The sequence below is a fragment of the Bos mutus genome, chromosome 19 (assembly GCF_027580195.1).
Source record: "Bos mutus isolate GX-2022 chromosome 19, NWIPB_WYAK_1.1, whole genome shotgun sequence".
NCBI classification, from domain to species: domain Eukaryota; kingdom Metazoa; phylum Chordata; class Mammalia; order Artiodactyla; family Bovidae; genus Bos; species Bos mutus.
Genome location: NC_091635.1, coordinates 41,049,030 through 41,074,693, shown reverse-complemented (window position 1 = coordinate 41,074,693; position 25,664 = coordinate 41,049,030). Strand labels below are relative to the sequence as shown.

Below are 25,664 nucleotides of genomic sequence, written 5' to 3'. Positions count from 1 at the left end.
CTAGAAATTCATAGAAAGAATGGAAAATCAATCTGGTTAGAAAATAGCCCGGTGATGTATCCAATTTCTGGTGATAAATACTATCTTACTTCCTAAAACACAAAACTTGATTGTTATTAAGCTACCTCCTCCTCTACATTTCTAACAACAATATGTCTTTATAATATTCCAAATTCAGTCTTCAAATGCCCCCAAATCTGTAATCTTATAATTCCTCCCTAGGGAACTTCTATGAACCACTATTCTTTTTCTTTAAAGACATCTTTATTTTTAAATTTTTTTTGGCTGCGCTAGGTCTTGGTTGCTGCTTCCAGGCCTTCTCTAGTTGCAGCGAGTAGGGGTTACTTTCTAGTTGCAGGGTGCGGGCCTCTCATTGTGGTGGCTTCTCTTGTTGCGGTGTATGGGCTCTAAAGAGAGGGAGCAGTAGCTGTGGCTGGCTTAGTTTCCCTGTAGCAGGTGGAATTTTCTGTATTAGGGTTCAAACCCATGTCCTCTGTATTTGTAGGCAGATTCTTAACCACTGGACCAACAGGGAAGTCCAAAGTACTGAAGTTTTTAAAAAAATATTCATAAATTTTTATTTACTTATTTGGCTGCACACGGGGACCTTTAGTTGCAGCATGCAGGATCCAGTTCCCTAACCAAGGATCAAACCTGAGAGCTCAGAGTCTTAACTGAGGAAATCTCTATGAATCACTATTCTTAACTCTGGCTGCACAAAGAACCACCTATAGATCTTTGTAAATAATAAAAATGTTGAGCTTATCTAAGATTCACTGAACTAGGAACTTCCTAAAGTGAGATTTGTTTGTCTATATTTCTGCAAAGTTACAAGAGTATTCTGCTGCAAAGCCAGAGTTAAGACCTACTACTCCATTTGCTCTTGACTGCCTATCAGGAGAACAACATTCTATCCAAGGGTAAAGGCAATCCAGCACAAGGTTAAGAGCTCAAGCAGGGAGTGTCAGGCAGACTTGGGTCCCAATATCAGCATGGTCACATATCTTAGGCAAGTTTATGTCTTCTCAACTTTAAATGGGAAATACTGAAAGTACTTATGCTCAGAGACTTGGATTTTAGACTATGTAATAAGAAAATCACTTAGCACATCCAGTAAATAGTAAATGCTCAACAAATTGTCTCACTAACCTTTCAAAGGGCAGATTATTTCCAAGCTATAATTTTTTTTTTAAGTCTGTACAATTTTATTAATGAAAAACCTACAAGTCCTGCCATCTCCTGCTCTGCTTGTTCTCCTAAACCAAAACAAAGGGAAAATATACCTGATCAGGGCTTGGCCTCAGTTCATGGAAGCAGGATAACTCAGCTAGAGCTTTTATTTGGTTGATTTTATAAATTAGGCCAAGTTCTTGGTTTCTGCCTGTAGTTGTTTAACTGCTACATTCTGCATAGTCTCATGCCAGATGTCTCAAAAATATGTCTCTGGCCAAAAGAAGGACCAGAAACCAGACCAATATAAATCCAGCACAGGAAAGCAAGATGTGCTGGAAGCATCGTTTTCAGATTCCTTTAGCCAAGACACAAAACTACATGCAACTTGCAAATCAACTTGCAAATCACAGGCGCTACGGCAAATACTAAGATGAACAAGAAAAAGTTTCTGGCCTTTCAGTAGTCATTTTATGAAGTTAAATAACATATTTTACAGGTCGCCACAAGTTAGTCATACCACAGGCCAAACCAAGGATGGTGAAGAGAAGCAAAGACAGTCAGGATGCCCACTTTTCCCTCCTCCTTCCCCCCAGAGCTGGACTATGAACTTAATTGTGCCCATGGACAAGAGTGGCATTGTCCTGACTCTGCTGAAGAGATGATGACATCAGGGAATCCTATATCTGCCTCTGCTCTCAGGAAAGATAATGTGCCAGACCCAGAAACCATCTCATTTAATTCTAACAACTCTATGAGACAGGTGCTATTGTTATACCTGTTTTACAGATGGGGGAAGTAAGGCTTAGTGAAGTGGAGTCACAGCCAGTAAGAGTGCCTTAACTATGAGCTGGGACTCTGACTCAGGCTGTTAGAATCTTAGCCTGAACTCTTTAAAGATTACATGATGCTATATATGGAATCCAGAAAAATGGTACTGATGAACCTCATTTGCAGGGCAGCGATAGAGATGCAAATGTAGAAAATGGACTTGTGGAGATGGAGTGGGGGGGAAGAGAGGGTGGAACGAGTTGAGAGAGTAGCACTGACAAATGTGCACTGGCGTGTGTAAAGCAGACAGCTAGTGGGAAGCTGCTGCAAAGGGGGCTCAGCTCAGTGCCCTGTGATGACCTAGAGGGGTGGGATGATAGGGGGTGGGGGGAGGCTCAAGATGGAGAGGATATATGTATACTTATGGCTGATTCATGTTGTTGTACGGCAGAAACCAACACATTGTAAAGCAATTATCCTCCAATTAAAATTTTTTTTAAAGATTACACAATGCTTATCCCTGATTCTGGAGTTCAGAGAGGTCATCTAAAGAGCATAGCCTGATGCCTACATCAAAATCATATGGTCAAGAAGCCAGGAGAGTGGTTATCTCTAGGGGGTGAGGGCCAGAGGGTGAGTAGTGATGGGAAGGAACCAAGGAGGGGGTGATGGAGGAAGGGGAACTGGTGGAGGGGTGTAGTAATACTCAGTCTCTTGATCTAGGTCCATGTGACACAGTTTCTTGGTGTGTTTGTAAAAACCCCAGTCTGTGAAAATTCAAGATAAACATAAAAGTACACCTTTCTGTATGTATATTTTATTTTAATAAAAATATAATTCACAAAGTGTAAAAGTGCTCTTTGATTCTTTTCTATGTCAGATCCTAGGACTGTTGACTAAAGAAGAGTAAGTCTTAGTAGCCTTGTCGAAAACTTTACCCCTTATTGACACAGGTTTACTGAGGATTTGACCCACCCAATTTCAGTATCTTGCTTCTCTTTTTAACAGAAGCCTAGCCAGGGAATTTCACTGAATAAAAGTTGCATTCTACCTGAGGTAGCAAATGTATACAGTCAACTCTTATTATTCCACTCCATCTTACATTTTATTCACTCTTTAGAGGTTATAGATTGGAGCTCTGACTGGAGGTAAAAAAAATTAGCATAGCTAGAGTTAAAACAGTGGTTCTAAATCCTTCCCTAGTGGCTCAGCTGATAAAGAATCTGCCTGCAATGCAGGAGACCTGGGTTCAATCCCTGGTTGAAAAGATCCCCCAGAGAAGGGAATGGCAACCCACTCCAATATTCCTGCCTGGAGAATTCTGTGGACAGAGGAGCCTGACAGCCTACAGTCCATGGGATTGCAGAGTCGGACATGACTGAGAGACTAACACTTTCACTTTCATTTTCACAATCCTGGATTTATATTAGAATAATCCTGGAAGCCTTTAAAAAATACCAATATCTGGGTCCCACTCAGAGATCCTGGTTTAACTGGACTGAGGTAAGACCCTGTTATTAAATTATTTTAAAAGGTCACCAGATGATTCTAACATGCAGCCAAGATGAGAGCCACTGAGTTAAACTATAAAGCTAATTTTTAAAGTAGCCTTTGTACCGAAGATTACTACAAATCTCATTTCTCTTCAAATCACTTAAGACTTTAAAAAAAGAAAAGCTGAACATTAGTTCTCATTTGTTATTCTAGGATAAAAACAGTTGAGATATGCCTTATTCTGGAACAACAACAACAAAAATTATCATAGGCTTTCTACTGGCATAATGATTTGGATCAGAGTCCCTCCACGGGAGAAAAATAGGAATACTGTTCATGGTGAAGCTGTTTCTGCCACTAGCAACACTTTTAACCTGTTTTCTGACCAGGTGCTCTAGTCAGCAATCTCTTCGCTATGCAGCAGAAGTGAGGCAGAAAAAACTCAAATCATTCTGAACTCTGGTTAGACAGCTGTTCGCTGTTGGCTAACTGGCCATTTGAAACTCGTAATAAAACCCACACTGCCTTAGCAATGAATTTCCCTTTTTAAATTCTTTTTACATTTGTGTGTGTTGGCTAGTGAAATGGTGTTTCTGCAAGTGAGTCTGAAAAAGAAATAAAACACACACACAGTACAGGGAGCTGAAAGGAAGAGGGTAAACACAAATCATCAGAAATGACCAGATGCACATGCTCGCTGGCCCACATACCATCATTACTTTGCATCCAACCAGTTTGTTATCACTGTAGCTGTAGGTTTATCTACAAACATCTTGTTTGTGCTCATAATTTCTAGAGATTTAGAAAAGTAGATTTCTTAGCAATTTCCAGTTCTCCCCTCCTAAGTGTAGTTTTACTTTTTAAGCCAACAAATCATTCATTAATTTTATCATTCTATACACCATATTCTGGGCTTCCCTGGTGGCTCAGCAGTAAAGAATCCCACCTGCAATGAAGGAGACAAAGGTTCAATCCCTGGGTTGGGAAGATCCCCTGGAGAAGGAAATGGCAACCCACTCCAGCATTCTTGCTTGGGAAATCCTATGGACAGAGGAACCTGGCAGGACACAGTCCATGGGGTCAGAAAGAGTTGGACATGACTTAGCAACTAAACAACACCACCACCATATTCTAAGACTTAAAACATACATGAAAACTAGGATGCTTCCAAAGAAACCTGAAGATTAAGACTCCTATCTTCAAACCATAGGCTGGCTACTTATTTGAACCAGGCTTTATCTTAATACTAATAACTTATTAATATTCTATAATCCTTCATCTTGAATTTAGTATTAGCCAAGTTAAATATTCTCTCTCTCCCAAAGCAATTCTCTTACCCTACTGCATGTGAAAACCTCTGTAGATGTTGCCACTAGAAGGGTACTGTTATATTCTGAGACACCTGCCCCACCGTAGAAGAGAATGCAAACCTAAAGTTTAAAAATGTAAAGTATTCTAAACAAAGGGAGAAAAATCAAATCAATAAAATTAGAAATGAAAATGGAGAGATCACAATAGACAACACAGAAATACAAAGAATCATAAGAGACTACTATCAGCAATTATATGCCAATAAAATGGACAATTTGGAAGAAATGGACAAATTCTTAGAAAACTACAACTTTCCAAAACTGAACCAGGAAGAAATAGAAAATCTTCACAGACCCATCACAAGCACAGAAATTGAAACTATAATCAGAAACCTTCCAGCAAACAAAAGCCCAGGTCCAGAGGGCTTCACAGCTGAATTTTACCAAAAATTTAGAGAAGACCTACTCTTCCAGAAAATTGCAGAGGAAGGTAAACTTCCAAACTCATTCTGTGAGGCCACCATCACCCTAATACCAAAACCTACAAAGATGCCACAAAAAAAGAAAACTACAGGCCAATATCACTGATGAACATAGATGCAAAAATCCTTAACAAAATTCTAGCAATCAGAATCCAACAACACATTAAAAAGATCATGGAGAAGGCAATGGCAACCCACTCCAGTATTCTTGCCTGGAGAATCCCAGAGACCGGGGAACCTGGTGGGCTGCTGTCTATGGGGTCACACAGAGTCGGACACGACTGAAGCGACTTAGCAGCAGCAGGGATTTGTTGGTTTAATTTTACTTGAATATCTTATTAATCTGCATGTGCACTACTAAGGTACCTAAAAAACTCGGTATGATTAGGGTTTGCATTACCAATTTTCTGTTTTGGAAAAAACTTTCCTCAAATGTAAGATCAATGCATGATCATTACAAATCAGTTGTATTTAACCTAGGAAATAAAAGCGTCCCATAATTTTATCCTAGTTAAGAATATAATCCTCTTTTTTAACATGTACTGATCTTCCCCCTTGTTCATAAGAATGTGGTCATATTCTGTATTTTCCAATTTGCTTTTTCATGTGATCCAAAGTTATTTCCTATCATTTTATTTTAAAGACTATATTATACAAATGAACTTAACTAAGCTGCTATTGACAGACATTTGGGTTTTTCCCAGTTTTACCCAATACAAACCAAGTTAAAATAAACATCCTATGTATGTTACTATATATTTAATGAGTAGATTTAGGGTGGATCCCCAGATCTGGTATTGCTTGGGCAAAGGGCATGAACAATCTAAACTTCCTCTCCAAACCAACCCCATTAATAGATCTCCTCTTTGCCAAACTGTAGTATCATCCAAACTTTACCTCATAGTTGGGAGGGTGGGAGTAGAAATAACTGTTTACTTTAATGTTCTTTACCATCTTACTGAATCCTAAAAACTCTTTGTATACTGGTATTCCTAGCCATTTATCTGATAAGAAGGCAAATATTTCACTCATTAGCTGTATGTATTTTAATTCAATTCATGGCATTTTCAACATGTAGTATTTTCAATTTTCATGTAATAAAAAATTTCAATTTCTTAAAAAAAACAAAAAGATCATACACCATGACCAAGTGGGCTTTATCCCAGGGATGCAAGGATTCTTTAATATCCGCAAATCAATCAATGTAATACACCACATTAACAAATTGAAAAATAAAAGCCATATGATTATCTCAATAGATGCAGAGAAAGCCTTTGACAAAATTCAACATCCATTTATGATAAAAACTCTCCAGAAAGCAGGAATAGAAGGAACATACCTCAACATAATAAAAGCTATATATGACAAACCCACAGCAAACATTATCCTCAATGGTGAAAAATTGAAAGCATTTCCCCTAAAGTCAGGAACAAGACAAGGGTGCCCACTTTCACCATTACTATTCAACATAGTTTTGGAAGTTTTGGCCACAGCAATCAGAGCAGAAAAAGAAATAAAAGGAATCCAGATTGGAAAAGAAGAAGTAAAACTCTCACTGTTTGCAGATGACATGATCCTCTACATAGAAAACCCTAAGACTCCACCAGAAAATTACTGGAGCTAATCAATGACTATAGTAAAGTTTCAGGATATAAAATCAACACACAGAAATCCCTTGCATTCCTATACACTAATAATGAGAAAGTAGAAAGAGAAATAAGGAAACAATTCCATTCACCATTGCAACAAAAAGAATAAAATACTTAGGAATATATCTACGTAAAGAAACTAAAGACCTATATATAGAAAACTATAAAACACTGGTGAAAGAAATCAAAGAGGACACTAATAGATGGAAAAATATACCATGTTCATGGATTGGAAGAATCAATATAGTGAAAATGAGTATACTACCCAAAGAAATTTATAGATTCAATGCAATCCCTATCAAGCTACCTACGGTATTTTTCACAGAGCTAGAACAAATAATTTCACAATTTGTAAGGAAATACAAAAAACCTCAAATAGCCAAAGCAATCTTGAGAAAGAAGAATGGAACTGGAGGAATCAACCTGCCTGACTTCAGGCTCTACTACAAAGCCACAGTCATCAAGACAGTTTGGTACTGGCACAAAGACAGAAATATAGATCAATGGAACAAAATAGAAAGCCCAGAGATAAATCTATGCACCTATGGACACCTTATCTTTGACAAAGGAGGCAAGAATATACAATGGAGAAAAGACAATCTCTTTAACAAGTGTTTCTGGGAAAACTGGTCAACCACTTGTAGAAGAATGAAACTAGAACACTTTCTAACACCATACACAAAAATAAACTCAAAATGGATTAAAGATCGAAACGTAAGACCAGAAACTATAAAACTCCCAGAGGAGAACATAGGCAAAACACTCTCCGACATAAATCACAGCAGGATCCTCTATGACCCACCTCCCAGAATATTGGAAATAAAAGCAAAAATAAACAAATGGGACCTAATTAAAATTAAAAGCTTCTGCACAACAAAGGAAACTATTAGCAAGGTGAAAAGACAGCCTTCAGAATGGGAGAAAATAATAGCAAATGAAGCAACTGACAAAGACGTAATCTCAAAAATATATAAGCAATTCTTGCAGCTCAATTCCAGAAAAATAAACGACCCAATCAAAAAATGGGCCAAAGAGCTAAACAGACATTTCTCCAAAGAGGACATACAGATGGTTAACAAACACATGAAAAGATGCTCAACATCACTCCTTATCAGAGAAATGCAAATCAAAACCACAATGAGGTACCATTTCACACCAGTCAGAATGGCTGTGATCCAAAAGTCTACAAGCAATAAATGCTGGAGAGGATGTGGAGAAAAGGGAACCCTCTTACACTGTTGGTGGGAATGCAAACTAGTACAGCCACTATGGCGAACAGTGTAGAGATTCCTTAAAAAACTGGAAATAGAACTGCCTTATGACCCAACAATCCCACTGCTGGGCATACACACTGAGGAAACCAGAATTGAAAGAGACACATGTACCCCAATGTTCATCACAACACTGTTTATAATAGCCAGGACATGGCAGCAACCTAGATGTCCATCAGCAGATGAATGGATAAGAAAGCTGTGGTACATATACACAATGGAGTATTACTCAGCCATTAAAAATAATACATTTGAATCAGTTCTAATGAGGTGGATGAAACTGGAGCCTATTATACAGAGTGAAGTAAGCCAGAAGGAAAAACACCAATACAGTATACTAACACATATATATGGAATTTAGAAAGATGGTAACGACAACCCTGTATGTGAGACAGCAAAAGAGACACAGATGTATAGAACACTCTTTTGGACTCTGTGGGAGAGGGAAAAGTAGGATGATTTGGGAGAATGGCATTGAAACATGTATAATATCATATAAGAAACAAATCGCCAGTCCAGGTTCAATGCAGGATACAGGATGCTTGGGGCTGGTGCACTGGGATGACCCAGAGGGATGGTACGGGGAGAGAGGTGGGAGGGGGGGTTCAGGATGGGGAACACGTGTACATCCGTGGTAGATTCATGTTGATGTATGGCAAAACCAACACAATATTGTAAAGTAAAAAAAAAAAAAAAAATGTAAAGTATTCTAAACCAAACAGTTTTTACATTTTAGATTTTTCTTTCTTTTCATCTGCCTTCTTCACATTCAATTCTAGAGTGTAGCTTTCCTTTTCTTTCTTTAACAACAAAAAGCTAACACCTCTCCCTTTTACTGGGCTATTCAAACACAAAATGTGTTTTGATTGCACACAGGGAAAATGCATTCCCTCCAAGGATATAATATCCAAGCAAAGGAGTATCCATCCCTCTTCCAGCCTGGTAGGGTAGGGGAGGAGTCAGAAGAGCACAGAAAGGAGACAAAGAATTAAGTTGTATTCTTAGGAGATAAACTAACACAAGCATTTTCCTGACCTATAGGCTAGGGAAGAAATAACCCTACAATGGGGATGAATCCAGTTGTTTCAGCTTAAGCCCACAATCACCATAACTGGAAACCCGGGTCAGGCAGAGCTCTTTTCCTTCAAGGCAGGAGAGCAGTAGGTATGAGGATGGGAAACGAAGAGAACCCTCAGGAGTCTTCAGGGGCTGCTGCAGCCACCAGTACCCAACCTGCTCTAGTCCCTGTTTACGTTCTTTCTTATCTGGAGCCAAAGTGAAACTCCTGCTGCCTGGGCCAGTGTCTTCTTCCTTTGTGACCTCTTTCAGTCACAGGTTCACCGTGCTCTAGGGCAGGCAGTCCCTCTTCCCATTATGGAGGCCTCCAGCGACCCTGTGCATAGCAGAGGGAGAATTAGCTGCTGATGCTTCTACCCTGTTTCTGGTTCCCTAGAGGCTGAGTGATGCCAGGGAAGGGGCAGAGGTCTCTCTACATTCCTCTCCTCTCTTTCATGAAACCCTCAGGCGATGTCAGGCAGCCAGCCCTCTTCCAAGCCCTCATCCCTCTCTGCCTCCAGCCAAATCTCCTTCCACTCACCCACAGATCTCTTCTCTTCTCCCCATGTATTGCATTTCCATGAATACCATGAGACTAATCTGTTGAACGGTAGATGATACATTCTCCTAGAGTAAATTCTTTTTAATTTCCACTTTATTGGGGGTATAATTGACAAATAAAATTGTAAGCTATTTAAAGTGTACACTGTGGTGATTTATATATGAATACATTGTGAAACGATTCCCCTCATCTGGTTAATACTTTATGTATATATATATATATTAGTATTGGTGAGTATACATAAGTAATATATATGTATATATACAGGTTATATATATATATACAATATATATATATACATTAGTGAGAACCTTTAAGTTCTGCTCTTTTAGCAATTTCAATTATACAATGTTAACTACTGTCACCATGTTTTACATTCGATTCTCAGACCTTATTTACCTTGTAGCTGTATGTTTGCTCTTACGGTAGATTTGATATTTTATGCCTAACTCCCACAGCCTTGGGACTGGGAATTTGTACATAAGAATCAATCAAAACTTGGTGAATGAATGAATCCATGCGTAAGTAAAGGAATGAATATAGCTGACCAAAGTTCATATTTCTGTTATCCCAAGGTTGACTGAAAAAGTTCTTTATCTTCTACTTTTCATTACAAGTTAACTTCTATTTCAAATAGTTACCAAGATCCCTACCATTTTCTTTGAAGAAAATCCAAAGTGGGGATTTCAGTCAGTTTGCTCTGCAAATAATTTTGCTTTAGAGTTTAAACCTTCATACTGGGAAGGACCTTTTCAATCTCCTTTGATGTGAAGAGTGGGAATGGGAAGGTTAAAAAAATAAAAAATGTGGGAAATACTCCTTGAACAAACAAAACAGGAGGATCCAGTACCTTCACAGGTGAAGCCAGTCAAGTACATGAAACCAGTTTTGCCTCCCGGAGAGGCAACAAACCTGACTTAAATGACTGAAAGTTCTGGCAATAAAATCAAGCAATGGGGCAACTAAGCCCATTTGCCACAACAACTGAGGTCAGCATGCTCTAGGGTCGTTGAACTTGTGACTACCGAGCGCATGTGCCCTACAGCCCGCCCACCACAGCTAGAGAGTAGCCTTCGCCCTCCATAATCTGAGCAAGCCCGCTTGCAGCACCGAAGACCCAGCACAGCCAAAAATAAATAAATGAATAAATATTTTTAAAAATCAAGCAATCCAGAGTAATTTGCAAATATATATATCCATCTAATTTTTCCTAATAGAGAAAACTATTAAAACTAGAATCTTTTCCCTACATGTCCAACTTCATAAAAATCTTTATGTGGACTGCCATGCACTGATCTCTGTAAGACAAAAATCAGCCAAAACAAGAAGGATTAAAAACATCCTCAGTCCAAGTGCAGAGGACCCCACTGCAGACTGAACCAAATAAATCTTGTAGGATACTACACGTAAGGAGACCAGTACACGTTCCATCACTGATGATGCTGCCTGCCGATAATGTGCGCACTGACGGCTGCCAGCTAAGATCTGATGTCAGTGCTGCTCCTGCTTATCGCACAACACTAGGCAAAGAATATAACCTTTCCACCCTCAGTCTGTCATCTCCTACGTGTAGATAATAAATGAGTGTTCATGTGAATTCATTAATGTTTTCAAGTCCTAGGGAAGTGAGTTATTAGTGAGTCACAGCAACTGACTTCGTGCCATTTCAGACTCTTCATCAGTGCGGAATGAAGTGCAACCAGATGAATCAACATAATGGTTGAACAAGGTCCTAAACCAATGATCACCTTCACTGTGCCATGAAGGTGAAGTAAAGACAGTTTAAAGCAGACAGTACTATGCTGGTATACTTGATAGGCACAACTTCGAGACAGAGTTTCCATTGGTGAAACTTTAACAATACTTATAGAATATCTACTATGCACAATAAGCATTCTGGAATAGACAGAATCCAGATTTATGATCGAGGTTTGTAAAACCTAGTTTGAACTATGGCTTGCAAAGGCAGTTATCTTACTGAAAGCAATATGTAGTTGACTTAAGTCATTCTCTAACTTCAGCCTGATTCCGTGGGTAATTTGCAATAATCAGAAAACTATGCTGGGGATCAGATGTTGTTCAGTGGCTAAGTCACGTCCAACTCTGTGTGACCTCATGGGCTGTAGCAGGCCAGGCTCCAGATGAGATCAATACAATTTATAATACCTCATGAAATGTAGTTAGATAGTTCTAAGTTCGAGATGATCTGGCTGACTCTCTAGGATTTATAACACTACTTTGTCTTAAAGTTATCAACAGCCAGGATATGTTAGGTCTTTGTATGTGGGGAATAAAGGTCCAGTGGCAGCACCAATACCAGCTGTCACAGGGAAAAGACCAAAAAAAAAAAATGTGAAAAACCCACAAAAACAACCACATTCCTTAGTGAAGAAGACTTACTTAAGGTTCCAGGGTACAGCATTTATCTACGTCGATAGATATGCTTTGAGGGGAGATTATTACACATACACATACACCAGACTATTTATACATATGCTCATTCCAAGTCACTTATTTGCCTTCCCAAGCTATTTGGCTGAGTTAGGCCAAACAGATAAAGATAAAATAATTGGCACTATCTCAGCTGCACTGAAGAGCCATATTTACTCTAAAAACTTTCACCTGAATCACCAAAGGCTGTAGAAAGACAAATACCTACGTACATTGGAATCACTAAAGATTTCTGAGTCTTCACATTCACAGCAAAGTAATGCTGCGGATTCACTGTCTTCCAGGTGAGAGCTCTGCAACACAAACGAGATTATTTCAGAGATCCAGATACTGGGGCCATAGCATGAGGAGAAAGGCCAGCAGAAATCACTGAGTTGCTGTTAGCTCATAGGTGAAAAGCTGATTCTGATTAGTAATGGCTGTTTTGGAGAGAATAAAGCCAACAAGGTGATTGGTTAGGAAAAGTGAGGCATGTTGGATTAGCTGAAGCATTTTCTGTGGTTTCCAACTGGGCCATGGGATGTCCTTTTTCTGTAAAGATGTTGCTACTAACCCTTCAGAGTATGTACTCTGGACTTCTTCCAGAACAGGGTAGGTTTGTGTTCACTTGTCCTCATATTCAAAGGTATGTATTCAATGACTGTTTAGAGACAGGCTTTCGAATGTAACAGCGCACGATTAGGGGTTCGAACCACTAGCCTAGCCAGCCTCATTAGTCCTCTGCTAACAAGTGTTTATAAGGAGAGCCAAAACACATGCCCTAGCCAAGTCCTACTGATATATGCCAGAAAACAATTTAAAACCTTTCTTCCACTCTCCAATCTCTTTTTCAAAATCTGTCTAGAAGACAGATAAGAAAAATGAGACACAGGGGTGAAACAATTAGCTGGTAACACAAGAGAATTTTCCCTTATGACTAAAAGGAGCACACACCCACAAAAGCTCCAATTGTGACCCATTGCTGCTGCTGCTGCTAAGTTGCTTCAGTCCTGTCTGACTCTGTGCGACCCCATAGACAGCAGCCCACCAGGCTCCCCCGTCCCTGGGATTCTCCAGGCAAGAACACTGGAGTGGGTTGCCATTTCCTTCTAAGTTTCTTCTAATATTTGCTGTTTGGGTAACAGCTACTGGCAACTTGAGTTATCCCTACATAGAGACGTATACACTTATGTCATCAAAACTTCATACTACTATATGATGTACCAATCTCACTTCTGGGTACAAATCCAAAAGAATAGAAATCAGGGTCTTGAAGAGATGTCTGCATCTTATTTTAAATGTTCTTACCACAAAACAAACAACAAAACCCCTAGGAGCCTAAGGAAACTTTTGGAGTTAATAGATATTTTTATTACCTTGATTATCCAATGATGATTTTCATGGATGTATGCACATGTCCAAACTCATCAAATTGGATATGTTAACTATGTTGAGTTTTTTTGTTTATCAATCAGACCTCAATAAGTCTATTAAACAAGCAAAAAAAAAAAATTGTCACTATCTGTGGCTGAAGCTTAATCATACACAACTACTTTATGGCTATCATGGTTGACTGATATTTTGTATTTTCAAAGCTGAGACTGTTTCGACTCGTAGAATACCTGCAGAGATGAGTTTTAGAGTGCAGATAAACAGAGTAAAGTTCAGAGTTCCTACTTCTGGTAACTTCCTTCTGTTTTATTTCCTTCTTATCTTTTCCTACCCTGATCCTTTGCCTACTTTTGGGTTTTGTCCTTACAACCAAGTCTCATATTCCATTTCTCCTCTCTTCCTCTTTCAGAAAGTAAACAAACAATTAAATATTTAAAATCATTTTTAGGTCTTGCAAATGCAAAGTCTCTTTCTTATTCCCTTGCATTTTGGAGGAGGAGAAAATGAGAATATTTATTCTCCTTTGTCTTAAAAAAAAATCAGTCTACAAAATGTGTGACTACTTCTGAAAGTCATATTAGAAAAGCTAATGCATTAATAAATAACAAACAAAATATCTGCAGGAAAAAGGCAGAGATCAAAGCTGCTTTCAATTCTCCCAAATTCCTTATATCACAACAGATATAGATGATATCAAGCATATCAAACATGGTTTGTCACTATCAAGAGAGAAAAGTACACATTCAGTTCAGTTCAGTTCAGTCGCTTAGTTGTGTCCGACTCTTTGCGACCCCATGAATCGCAGCACGCCAGGCCTCCCTGTCCATCACCAACTCCCAGAGTTCACCCAAACTCATGTGCATCAAGTCGGTGATGCCATCCAGCCATCTCATCCTCTGTCGTCCCCTTCTCCTCCTGCCCCCAATCCCTCCCAGTATCAAGGTCTTTTCCAATGAGTCAGCTCTTCGTGTGAGGTGGCCAAAGTACTGGAGTTTCAGCCTCAGCATCAGTCCTTCCAATGAACACCCAGGACTGGTCTCCTTTAGGATGGACTGGTTGGATCTCCTTGTAATCCAAGGGACTCGCAAGAGTCTTCTCCAACACCACAGTCCAAAAGCATCAATTCTTTGGTGCTCAGCTTTCTTCATAGTCCAACTCTCACATCCATACATGACCACTGGAAAAACCATAGCCTTTAATCCTAATTACACTAGTTGACGACTTTTAGGTTTTCATTCTTGTATATATTGCAGCATGGTTACATGAGCTCTTCCAAAATGACCTTTCAAGAAAGAGGTTCTTTTATAAAAAATGGACTACTGGCCATAAAAAAACTGAATTTCTGCCATTTGTAACTACATGGATAGACCTGGGGTGTATCATGTTTAGTAAAATAAGTCAGACAGAGAAAGACAAATATTGCATATAACAAAACAGAAACAAACTCACAGATATAGAAAACAAACTAGAAGATACCAGTAGAGAGAGGGAGGGGAGGGGCCAGATAGGAATATGGGATTAAGAGTACAGACTACCATGTATAAAGTAGATAAGCAACAAGGATATATTGTACACCACAGGGAAATATTGTCAGCACTGTGTAATAACTTTAAAGGAGTATGAGCTATAAAAGTATCGAATCACTATGCTATACATCTGACACTAATATTGTAAATCAAATAAATTTCTATATTAAAAAAGTAAGAGGTCCTATAATGACATCTGCATTCCTAAAGTTAAGACTTTCCTACATACTTATTAACTGAAATTCAATTAACTGCTTATGACAATTGATAGAAGAAACTCCTACATATTGAGGTATGTGGAAGTCATGCTGGCTTGTACATGATTTAACTGGAATTTTATGCTAACTAAAACAGCCTGTTTGTGGCCTATCAAACATACATTGTACATCTGCATTAATCATTAAAAAAAAAATAAGGTGCACTGACCAGAAGTACGGAATGTCCATGTTAAAAATAAAGATTAATGCCTTCCTTCCAATGCTGGTACTCCCTTGATGATAAGAGTTCCTGCCCAGGAACCAAGGCCATATTGACTGGCTGTGTACATGCTGATTTGTTTTTGTTTTTTTTTAAATCTTAAATAAATGTGTCTTTGACTTGTCTAATGTTCTTTGTTCTGACAAGGTATAAACCTATGCTGAAACCCATGCTCCTCTGGAGTGGTTCCTCACAGTTCTCTGCGAGGCTGTCTTTTGGGCTATAGCCCTCAGTTTGGCTGAAATCAAACTTTTCTATTCCTATTATAGGCTATTTATTATTTCCACTGACAATATAAAGAGTTTATTCTAAGAATGAATGTTTAGGAACTCTATTAATATAATTTAGCATATAATTAAGAAAAATGAGAAAAATATATGATTATCTAAATAAATAGTAAAAGACATTTGATAAAATTAAAGGTCATTTTTGGTTTCAAACATTTTTAGTAAGCTAGGAATAAAAGATGTTTCCTTAAACTCAGTCCCCGGGTGAGTTTAGTTTACATCTAGTACTTCTCAGGTGGGTAGGCCCTTGCCTCAACCTAAAAGTAGGCCCTTCTCAGGTGATCTTGCCTGAATTTCATGTTGTAGAAAGTCCTCCAGTGTTTCTTCTAACATGACAACAGTGACTGTGCCAAGTTTGTAGTGCAGGTATCAATTTTCTTTTCCCTTCTTTTTCATCTTTTCTTTCTATCTTCCTTTTTACAATATTCCTTTGGTCATTTTCAGTAGGAATTTTGAAGACAATAGAGTTAAACTGTTAATAATATTCTTGCATTGGAACTATCAAGCCCAAATCTTAACTAAACTGAGTTTATATCCTGATTCTGTCACTTACTAGTCACATGATGTTGAACACATTAATTAATCTCTCTAAGCTCAATTTCCTCATCCATAAAAATGGGCACAACAATAGCATCTATCTAATAGGGTCACTGGAAAAACTGTATGAGAGATGATGTAGGAAAAACACTTAGCATAATTTAGCTACTCATGTTTGGAGAAGGCAAAGGCACCCCACTCCAGTACTCTAGCCTGGGAAGTCCCATGGACGGAGGAGCCTGGTAGGCTGCAGTCCATGGGGTCGCAAAGAGTCAGACGTGACTGAGCGACTTCAAATGGCAACCCACTCCAGTGTTCTTGCCTAGAGAATCCCAGGGATGGGGGAGCCTGGTGGGCTGCCGTCTATGGGGTCGCACAGAGTCGGACACAACTGATGCGACTTAGCAGCAGCAGCAGCAGCTATTCATGTTGGTAATACTACTGCTACCAATAATAATACATATAACTAAAGTAATAATAATCTCCTCCCTGAAAGTAAAACACTTAACACATTTGGGCTAAGTTCTCTTTCAAAGGAACTTTTGCCATCAAGGGAAATTTTGTTTCTACAAAATTTTAAGTGTTTTACTTCTAAATCCAGACAAATTTGCATTCCCTACATAACCATGAGTATTCATTACCACTTACTATACCCCTACTAAGAACTAATAAGCACTTTACTTGGTTCTAGATTAGCTATAGTAAAACTCCAAAGAAAAGGGAAAGATAACTGAACAGGTTCCAAAACTAGTTTTTAGCTTATCAGATTAGATCAGATCAGATCAGTCACTCAGTCGTGTCCGACTCTTTGTGACCCCATGAATCGCAGCACGCCAGGCCTTCCTGTCCATCACCAAATCCCAGAGTTCACTGAGACTCACGTCCATCGAGTCAGTGATGCCATCCAGCCATCTCATCCTCTGTCGTCCCCTTCTCCTCTTGCTCCCAATCCCTCCCAGCATCAGAGTCTTTTCCAATGAGTCAACTCTTCACATGAGGTGGCCAAAGTACTGGAGTTTCAGCTTTAGCATCATTCCTTCCAAAGAAATCCCAGGGCTGATCTCCTTTAGAATGGACTGGTTGGATCTCCTTGCAGCCCAAGGGACTCTCAAAAGTCTTCTCCAACACCACAGTTCAAAAGCATCAATTCTTCGGCACTCAGCCTTCTTCACAGTCCAACTCTCACATCCATACATGACCACAGGAAAAACCATAGCCTTGATTAGACAAACCTTTGTTGGCAAAGTAATGTCTCTGCTTTTGAATATGCTATCTAGGTTGGTCATAACTTTCCTTCCAAGGAGTAAGCGTCTTTTAATTTCATGGCTGCAGTCATCATCTGCAGTGATTTTGGAGCCCCCAAAAAATAAAGTCTGACACTGTTTCCACTGTTTCCCCATCTATTTCCCATGAAGTGATGGGACCGGATGCCATGATCTTCATTTTCTGAATGTTGAGCTTTAAGCCAACTTTTTCACTCTCCACTTTCATCAAGAGGCTTTTGAGTTCCTCTTCACTTTCTGTTCTAAGGGTAGTGTCATCTGCATATCTGAGGTTATTGATATTTCTCCTGGCAATCTTGATTCCAGCTTGTGTTTCTTCCAGTCCAGCGTTTCTCATGATGTACTCTGCATATAAGTTAAATAAGCAGGGTGACAATATACAGCCTTGATGTACTCCTTTTCCTACTTGGAACCAGTCTGTTGTTCCATGTCCAGTTCTAACTGTTGCTTCCTGACCTGCATACAAATTTCTCAAGAGGCAGGTCAGGTGGTCTGGTATTCCCATCTCTTGAAGAATTTTCCACAATTTATTGTGATCCACACAGTCAAAGGCTTTGGCATAGTCAATAAAGCAGAAATAGATGTTTTTCTGGAACTCTCTTGCTTTTTCCATGATCCAGCGGATGTTGGCAATTTGATTTCCTGCTTATATGGAGATGCAAAAACCACAAAGATAAGGATATGGCTCCGTGGAAATATCGCCCTTTGGCCAAGTATCATTTGGAGAAAAAACAAGGGCTAACACTGCAGGTAAGGAAAACACATCCATATATACAAGAAATTTCAATTCGGAACAGCTTCTGAGCAACAATTACAGTAATAAAATGTTGCAATCTTTATATGGAATGTATGATGCAAAGTCTCATGTACTAAGGAGGATGTTTTGAAGCCTGTTAATTTGTGCAGTTACCTAACAACTGGCAAGCAGAAGTCTTAAGAAATAACCCCACAAGAGCCCAAACTTGTTTCTACTGTTGTCTCTTTTATTCTATTTTTGTTACAGCTTAAGTGATTTTAAGAAGCAGAAAACATTTATGATTATTATATTTTTACCTTTCCTTTTTTCCTTCTTTTCTCTTCCCAACTTTTTAAGGGGCTCTAAGTAAGTGAAAAAATTGCAGTTGTTCTTAAAGAACTAGAGACTTTGAAAATACACTTTTAGACAGCAAAAAAAAAAAAAAATACATGTGTGCCCTAAAGCCTGATGACCACTTGGGGGCTAAGAGCTTTTCACATTTAAAGGTCAGGATAAGAAATAGGTTTTACTTATCATGACACTGAAGTGTAACTAGATTGAACAAAGCAATCTTGTAGCCTAAAGATGTGGTGGCTCAGTCACCTGCAATGTCTGAGCCACCTGCAAAGTCTGCCTGCAGTGCAGGAGATGCAAGAGACGTGGGTTTGATCCCTGGGTTGGGAAGATCCCCCTGGAGGAGGGCATGGCAATCCACTCCAGTATTCTTGCCTGGGAAATCCCATGGACAGAGAAGCCTGGCAGGCTCCAGTCCATGGGGTTGCAAAGAGTCAGACATGACTGAAGTGACTGAGCACGCACACACTCACAGAGGACCCAGCTGAGAAAACCTCTGCAGTCCCTAACCCCAACTTACACATTTAAAACCATTCTTTTTTCTCCTTTTAAAAAACTGCATTCCCATGACTTATTTATTTTAGAAGTTTGCACCTTTCCACTCTCACCCATTTTGCCCACTCCCTGCTTCTGGCAACTATCAATCTGTTCTCTGTATCTATGAACTTAGTAAAAACATTATTTTAGTATGTACATGGTAAACAAGATTCCGAAGCTGTTGGAGAACATTTGTTTTCTTCCCATCACTGTCCCCCACACCTCCTAGTTCTCTACAACCCCATTCCCAGAAGTAGTCACTGCACTAGTTTCTTGGGTATCTTTTCAGAGATATACTGTACACATACCCATTACATGTGTACATATCCTTTCTCTAAAGCACACAATGGAAACACACTGCATCTATTTTTCTGTTCCTGCCTTTTAAAGTTACCTTTGTTTAAAATGTTTAAAACTGTGGTAAAATAAAATTTATCATCTTGAATGTTTTTAAGTATAGACTTCACTAGTGTTAAGTATATTCACATTGTTGTTCAACCAATCTCTGGAACTTTCTCATCCTGCAAAACTAAAATTCTATACCCATTAAAAAAAAATTACTCATTTCCCCCTCCCATACCTCCTGGCATCCACTATTCTACTTCCTGTTTTTATGACTTAGATTACTCTAGGTACCTCTTATAAGTGGAATTATACAGTGTGTGTCTTCTGAGACTGGCTTGTTTACACTTAGCATAATATCTTCAAGGTTCATCCACATTGTAGCAGGCATTAGAATTACCTTCCCTTTTAAAGCTGAATAATATTCCATTGTATGTATATGCCACGTCTTGTTTATCCGCTCATTCATCAAAGGACATTTACTTCATGATTTTGATGGCTCCATGATACTCCATTGTATATTAATAGATGTTCCATAATTTAGTTAACCAATCTCCTATTGTTAGATCCAAGTGACTTGTATTTATTTCCTCATTTGCTATATTATCACAAACTTGATGGCTTAAACAACACAAATTTATTCTCTTATAATTGAAGGGGTCAGGAATGCAAAAATCAGACTGATGGCCAACCCATGATCCTTCTGTAGACTCTAAGGTAGTGTTATGGACAGAAGTGTGTCTCCCCACCGCACCCCCCCCAAATTTATATGTTGAAGTCCTAATCCCAAGTATCTCATAATGTGACTGTATCAGGAGAAGAGGTAATTAAATTAAAATGAGGTTATCAGGGTGGGCTGTCATGCAGTATGACTGGCATCCTTAGAAGAAAATCAGGACACAGGTACACACAGAGGAAAGATCATCTGCAGACAGAGAAGACAGATCTACAAGCCAAGGAGAGAGGCCTCAGAAAAAAAATCAATCCTCCTAATACCTTGATCTCTGACTCCCAGCTTCAGAACTGAGAGAAAATACATTCCTGTTGTTAAGCTGCACTTGTTACTTATGGCAGCCCTAGGAGAAGGCAGTGGCACCCCACTCCAGTACTCTTGCCTGGAAAATCCCATGGATGGAGGAGCCTGGAAGGCTGCAGTCCATGGGGTCGCTAAGAGTCGGACACAACTGAGCGACTTCACTTTCACTTTTCACTTTCATGCATTGGAGAAGGAAATGGCAACCCACTCCAGTGTTCTTGCTTGGAGAATCCCAGGGACAGAGGAGCCCAGTGGGCTGCCATCTATGGGGTTGCACAGAGTCGGACACGACTTAGCAGCAGCAGCAGCAAACTAATACAGACAGAATACTCTTCCTTGTCTCTTTCAGTGTTGAGAAGCAATCTGAATTTCTTGGCTTGTGGCCCCTTTTCTCCATCTTTCAAGTTAGCAAAAGCAGGTTGAGTATTTCTCAGATCACATCAGTCCAGCCTCTTCTCTGTCTCCCTCTTCCACTTATTAATTATCCTTATGTTGACACTGTCCCCTACTCTGATAACCCAGGATAATCTGCCTATTTTAAAGTCATCTGATTAACAACCTGAATTCCATCCAACTCTAATTTCCCCTCTTTACCATGTAACATAATATATTCACAGGTTCACAGATGACAACTCTTTCGGGGGAGTGCATTTTTCTTTTGCCTACCACAGAATCTTCTTTTCTGCAACTTTTATTGGGGAAAACAACTGTGTTTTAGAATTTAATATTCACATCAGAATAGTGGGAAACACAAAATTAAGTGACCAAGCAACACTAGAGCTATCTACTGCACTGGTAAAAAAGTTCATTTGGTTTGGGGATTTCCCTGGTGGTCGAGTGGTTAAGGGGGCTTCCCTGATAGCTCAGTTGGTAAAGAATCCGCCTGCAATGCAGGAGACCCTGGTTTGATTTCTGGGTTGTGAAGATTCACTGAGAAGGGATAGGCTATGCACTCCAGTATTCTTGGGCTTCCCTGGTGGCTCAGCTAGTAAAGAAACCACCTGCAGTGCAGGAGATCTGGGTTTGATCCCTGGGTTGGTAAGTTCCCCTGGAGAAGGGAGAGGCTACCCACTCCAGTATTCTGGCTTGTATTCTGGCCTGCCATGGACTGTACAGTCCATGGTTCACAAAGAGTTGAACACGGCTGAGCGACTTTCACTTTCACTTCCAGTGGTTAAGACTCTGGGCTTCCATTGCCAAGGGCACAGGTTTGATCCCTGGTGGGGGAATTTATCCTATATGCCACTCAGGAGTGGCCAAAAAAACACACAGTCAGCTTTTTTTTTTTTTTAAGTATATAATATAGCACATGTAGTTCAATAAAAGCTATTAAAAAAAAAAAAAGTTCAGTTTTCCAAATTGTGCAGAAAAACCCAAATGAACTTTCTAGCCAACCCAATATTTTGCATTTAAAGAGGATCTTAAAAACTTAGCAGCAACAGTAGAATATTTGAAATGGTTTTTTGTGGATGAGGAATTGGATTTGATCCAACCACAGTATTTTACACAGGCCTCTTTATAATCAATAGTACACATTTGCAAGATAATTGCCTAGTATTAAGGATATAATCCATGGCCAGTAATAATTAGACTGAGTTAACCTGACAGTTTAAATTGGAGTGAACTGGTCGTTCCTTCTTCTAAGTATCCATAGTTCCCTGCACATACATTTTCTAACTCTTACCTCACTCTACTGTAATTATTTCTATACATACTGCTTCTCTCTTGCTAGAAGGGGGAACTTCTCAAGTTGTATCTCTAGAGCCTGGCACAGAGTAACATTCAATAAATGTTCAATGAATGAGTAAGTGACTTAGCGTTAGTCATCACAATTCTTCTTTGTTGCCAATAACAATAATACAAATTAAGATGAGCTAAAATCTTTGTGTATAGTTCTGATTAAGAGACCAATAGTCTTCACAACCCTAAACACATGATGTTTATTCTTTAATTAGTCATAGTAGTAACAGCTCTTACTGAAGAGCCAACTGTTATATGAGACACTGCCTTACTTGGGCTCCAAGTCAACATGGAGTCTTTAAGCCAAAAGAGCATCTCCATTTCTCAGAGCTACTTAGCAGGTTGGCTTGTCAGTGGCTGAGATGTCCAAGGATTCATACCACAGGACTTCCTAACTCCGGCTTGCAGTTAGTCCATTTCATCTGCAGAGGTACTGCGGCTCTCTACACTCTTTGTATCTAATTTATAGCCCTTTATAGTAAGCATCAAGGCTCATTCTGCTATCACTTCTCCTTTCAGAAATAATCTCTCAATCTAAATTTTCGCCATCCTTCAAAGCACCACTCAAATTCTAGAATTTCAGGAAGCTTCAAAATGACAACTTCAGCCTTACTTACCTCCCTCTCCTCTGAGACTTCAAGGGCTTGGTAGGGGTTAGCAAACTACAGCCTGTTTTAACATGGCCAGTAAGTTAAGAATGGTTTCCACATTTTTAAATGGTTGTTTTGTTTTGTTTAGAGAAGAGGCGAAGAAGAATACGCAACACAGACCATTTAAGGCTGGCAAAACCTAAACTTGTACTGTCAGGCTTTTAACAGAAAAAGTTTGTGGATCCCCGGCCTAGAGCACACAATCCAATTCAGCCTAATGATAAACTGGGGCTTCCCTGGTAGCTCAGTGGTAAAGACCACCTGCCAATGCAGGTGACACAAGTTCAGTTCCTGCGTCCAGAAGATCCCCTGGAGCAGGAAACGGCAACCGACTCCGGTATTTTTGCCTGGGAAATCCTACAGACAGAGGAGCCTGGCAGTCCATGGGGTCACTAAAGAGCTGGACATGACTTATCGACTAAACAACAACAATAATGATAAATTGCCAAAACTGTCTCTAATTTTTGTATGGATCATAGTTTTATATCCCTGTAATTTTATTGAGATATAACTGACATATAACATTAGTTTAAGGAATACAACATAATGATTTGACATATGGATATTCTGTAGATCTAGGTTTTGCTTTTAATTCTTTGAATATTCACTTATGATAGTATTTCAGATCCTCTGCAAATGCCACATGACTTGTACCAGCAAATTCGCACCCTCACACAGAGATAATTTGAATATATTTTTTTAAAGCCCACCAAATCCTGTGATCTCCACAAAGTTTGGTTTCTTTTATATTCTTTTCCTGATATGACCATCTGTCCTACAAGGGCATGTTTCTGAAATAGAAAAATCTCTATTTTACAAAAAGCAGTAATTTTCAAGTGTGGTGCCCAGACCACCAGGCGATGCCTCACTTGTGAACTGGTTAGGCTCCATTCTAGACCTACCAAATTAGGAAATTTGGGGTTCGGACCCAGAAATGTGATTTTTATCAAGCCCTCCAAGTGATTCTGATACACATGAAATATATGTTAAAGTCTGAGAGCCAGTGAACTAAAGTATTTGCATCTGTAGATAGCACTTAAATCACTGCTTTAGGTCCAGAACGATGGAATCGTATCACTCCAAAACTAACTCTTGATAGCAAAACCAACAAAAGCAAAGTGGTAAGTAAGGAAAGTAGACAGTGAGCCATAAACACAGTTATTCATACGCACAGGTTATTCAACTTACTACCTGTATTCAATGAATGCCTATATAAGGTAACTAAGCTTAGGTACTATGATGGATTATGAAAAGTAATCACCCACAGAAGTAAGAACAAATTAATAAGCAAGTACTAAGTTCATAAATACAGATAAAAGCAAAGAAGCTGGGGGCTGAGGGTAGATGATCAACCTTTGCTGCAAGCCCACAGAAAGAATGAGAGTTGCAGCTGCAATTCAGAACTTCAAGACTGGAATCTCAAGATACAAAAGAAAACTTTTGGATTTATGTCTCTAGTTGCTAGTTAAGTGGCTCAAAAATTGATATGTAATCTATAGAGACTAGTGTGTCTCAATTTAGGCCAACCAAATATTCTATTATTTCCCATTTTTGGTTAGGCTTCTGCTACTGACAAATTAGCTGCTTATTCTCCTCCTGTTCTGTGTAGGAGTTAAAAAAAAAAACCAATTCTGTCAACTCCATGAGCTGACAGCAGGCTAACAAAACAAGGAGGTACAGAAAGCTTAACTCCACATCTGCTGAAAGCATACGACTCTTGCCGACCTCCATTTATTTGTAAATCATCCTGCATATTATCTTACAGCCTTTAACACTCAAAATTCTAATTTTTTATTTCTCTCCTCAGACCAATGTATGAGCACTCTCTGTGGTTTAAATACAATTATTAATCACACCAATCCCTCCCCCGGCTACACACACACTTAAAATTTTTTGTGTGTTGCTTAATTTGAAACCTGGGCTATGACAGTGAATTGGGTTTTAGAGATGCTAATGTGTATACCATGTAATACGACCACTGCAAGCTTCTGCAGAGTGTGCATAGAGGTGAAGCTCTTTATTCCTTTGGGGAACACAGGTTTGAAGAGCAAAGACAAAGCTATTTCAGAGAAAGTAGGGGAATTCAGGAAACAAGAGGAATTTGAAGACAAGAAGATACTGAGTAAGAAAGGAGAGAAAAGCCTCCTTGGACAATTGTCTAGGGATGTGTGCCAGGAAAGAAAGATTGCTGTTACCGAGACAGAGTCCTCAGACGTTACCAAGTCAGGTTTCAGATGATTGTGAAAAGAACAGTTTTTACTGAGAACCAAGGATTAGACCTATTTCCCAGTGAGTAAAGAGCTTGATTCCTTCTGCAATAAATAAGAGAACTAAAAGATTTAGCTCTAGTACTGGAGGAAGAATCTAGTTTGATAGCAAGGAAGGCTAGAGATACCTAACAAGCTGAACTGGGAGTAAAATAAGCCATGATTTGTAATTAATTTCCTATATAGCATTCTGGCCACAAGATCTTCACAATGCACAAAGGAAAATTTTGCATTCTGATTGATAAACTGGACTATGATGAGAGAAGCTTCCCAGAAGCTGAAAGGTTGTACACCTCAGGTTATCA

At 39.2% G+C, this 25,664-nt stretch overlaps 1 protein-coding gene across 3 annotated transcripts in view; it reads right to left on the bottom strand.

Annotated features, from left to right (window-relative positions):
• Positions 1-25,664, bottom strand: part of SSH2 (slingshot protein phosphatase 2) — a 246,358-nt gene that overhangs the window by 166,999 nt on the left and 53,695 nt on the right. For 2 of the 3 annotated variants that reach the window (XM_070390313.1, XM_070390312.1), the window contains exon 2: positions 12,429-12,509. The exons of the other annotated variant lie outside the window; for it this stretch is intronic. In XM_070390313.1, coding sequence (XP_070246414.1) covers positions 12,429-12,509 — 81 coding nt within the window. The remainder of the gene's footprint in view (positions 1-12,428; positions 12,510-25,664) is intronic. 3 annotated transcript variants of the gene reach the window in all.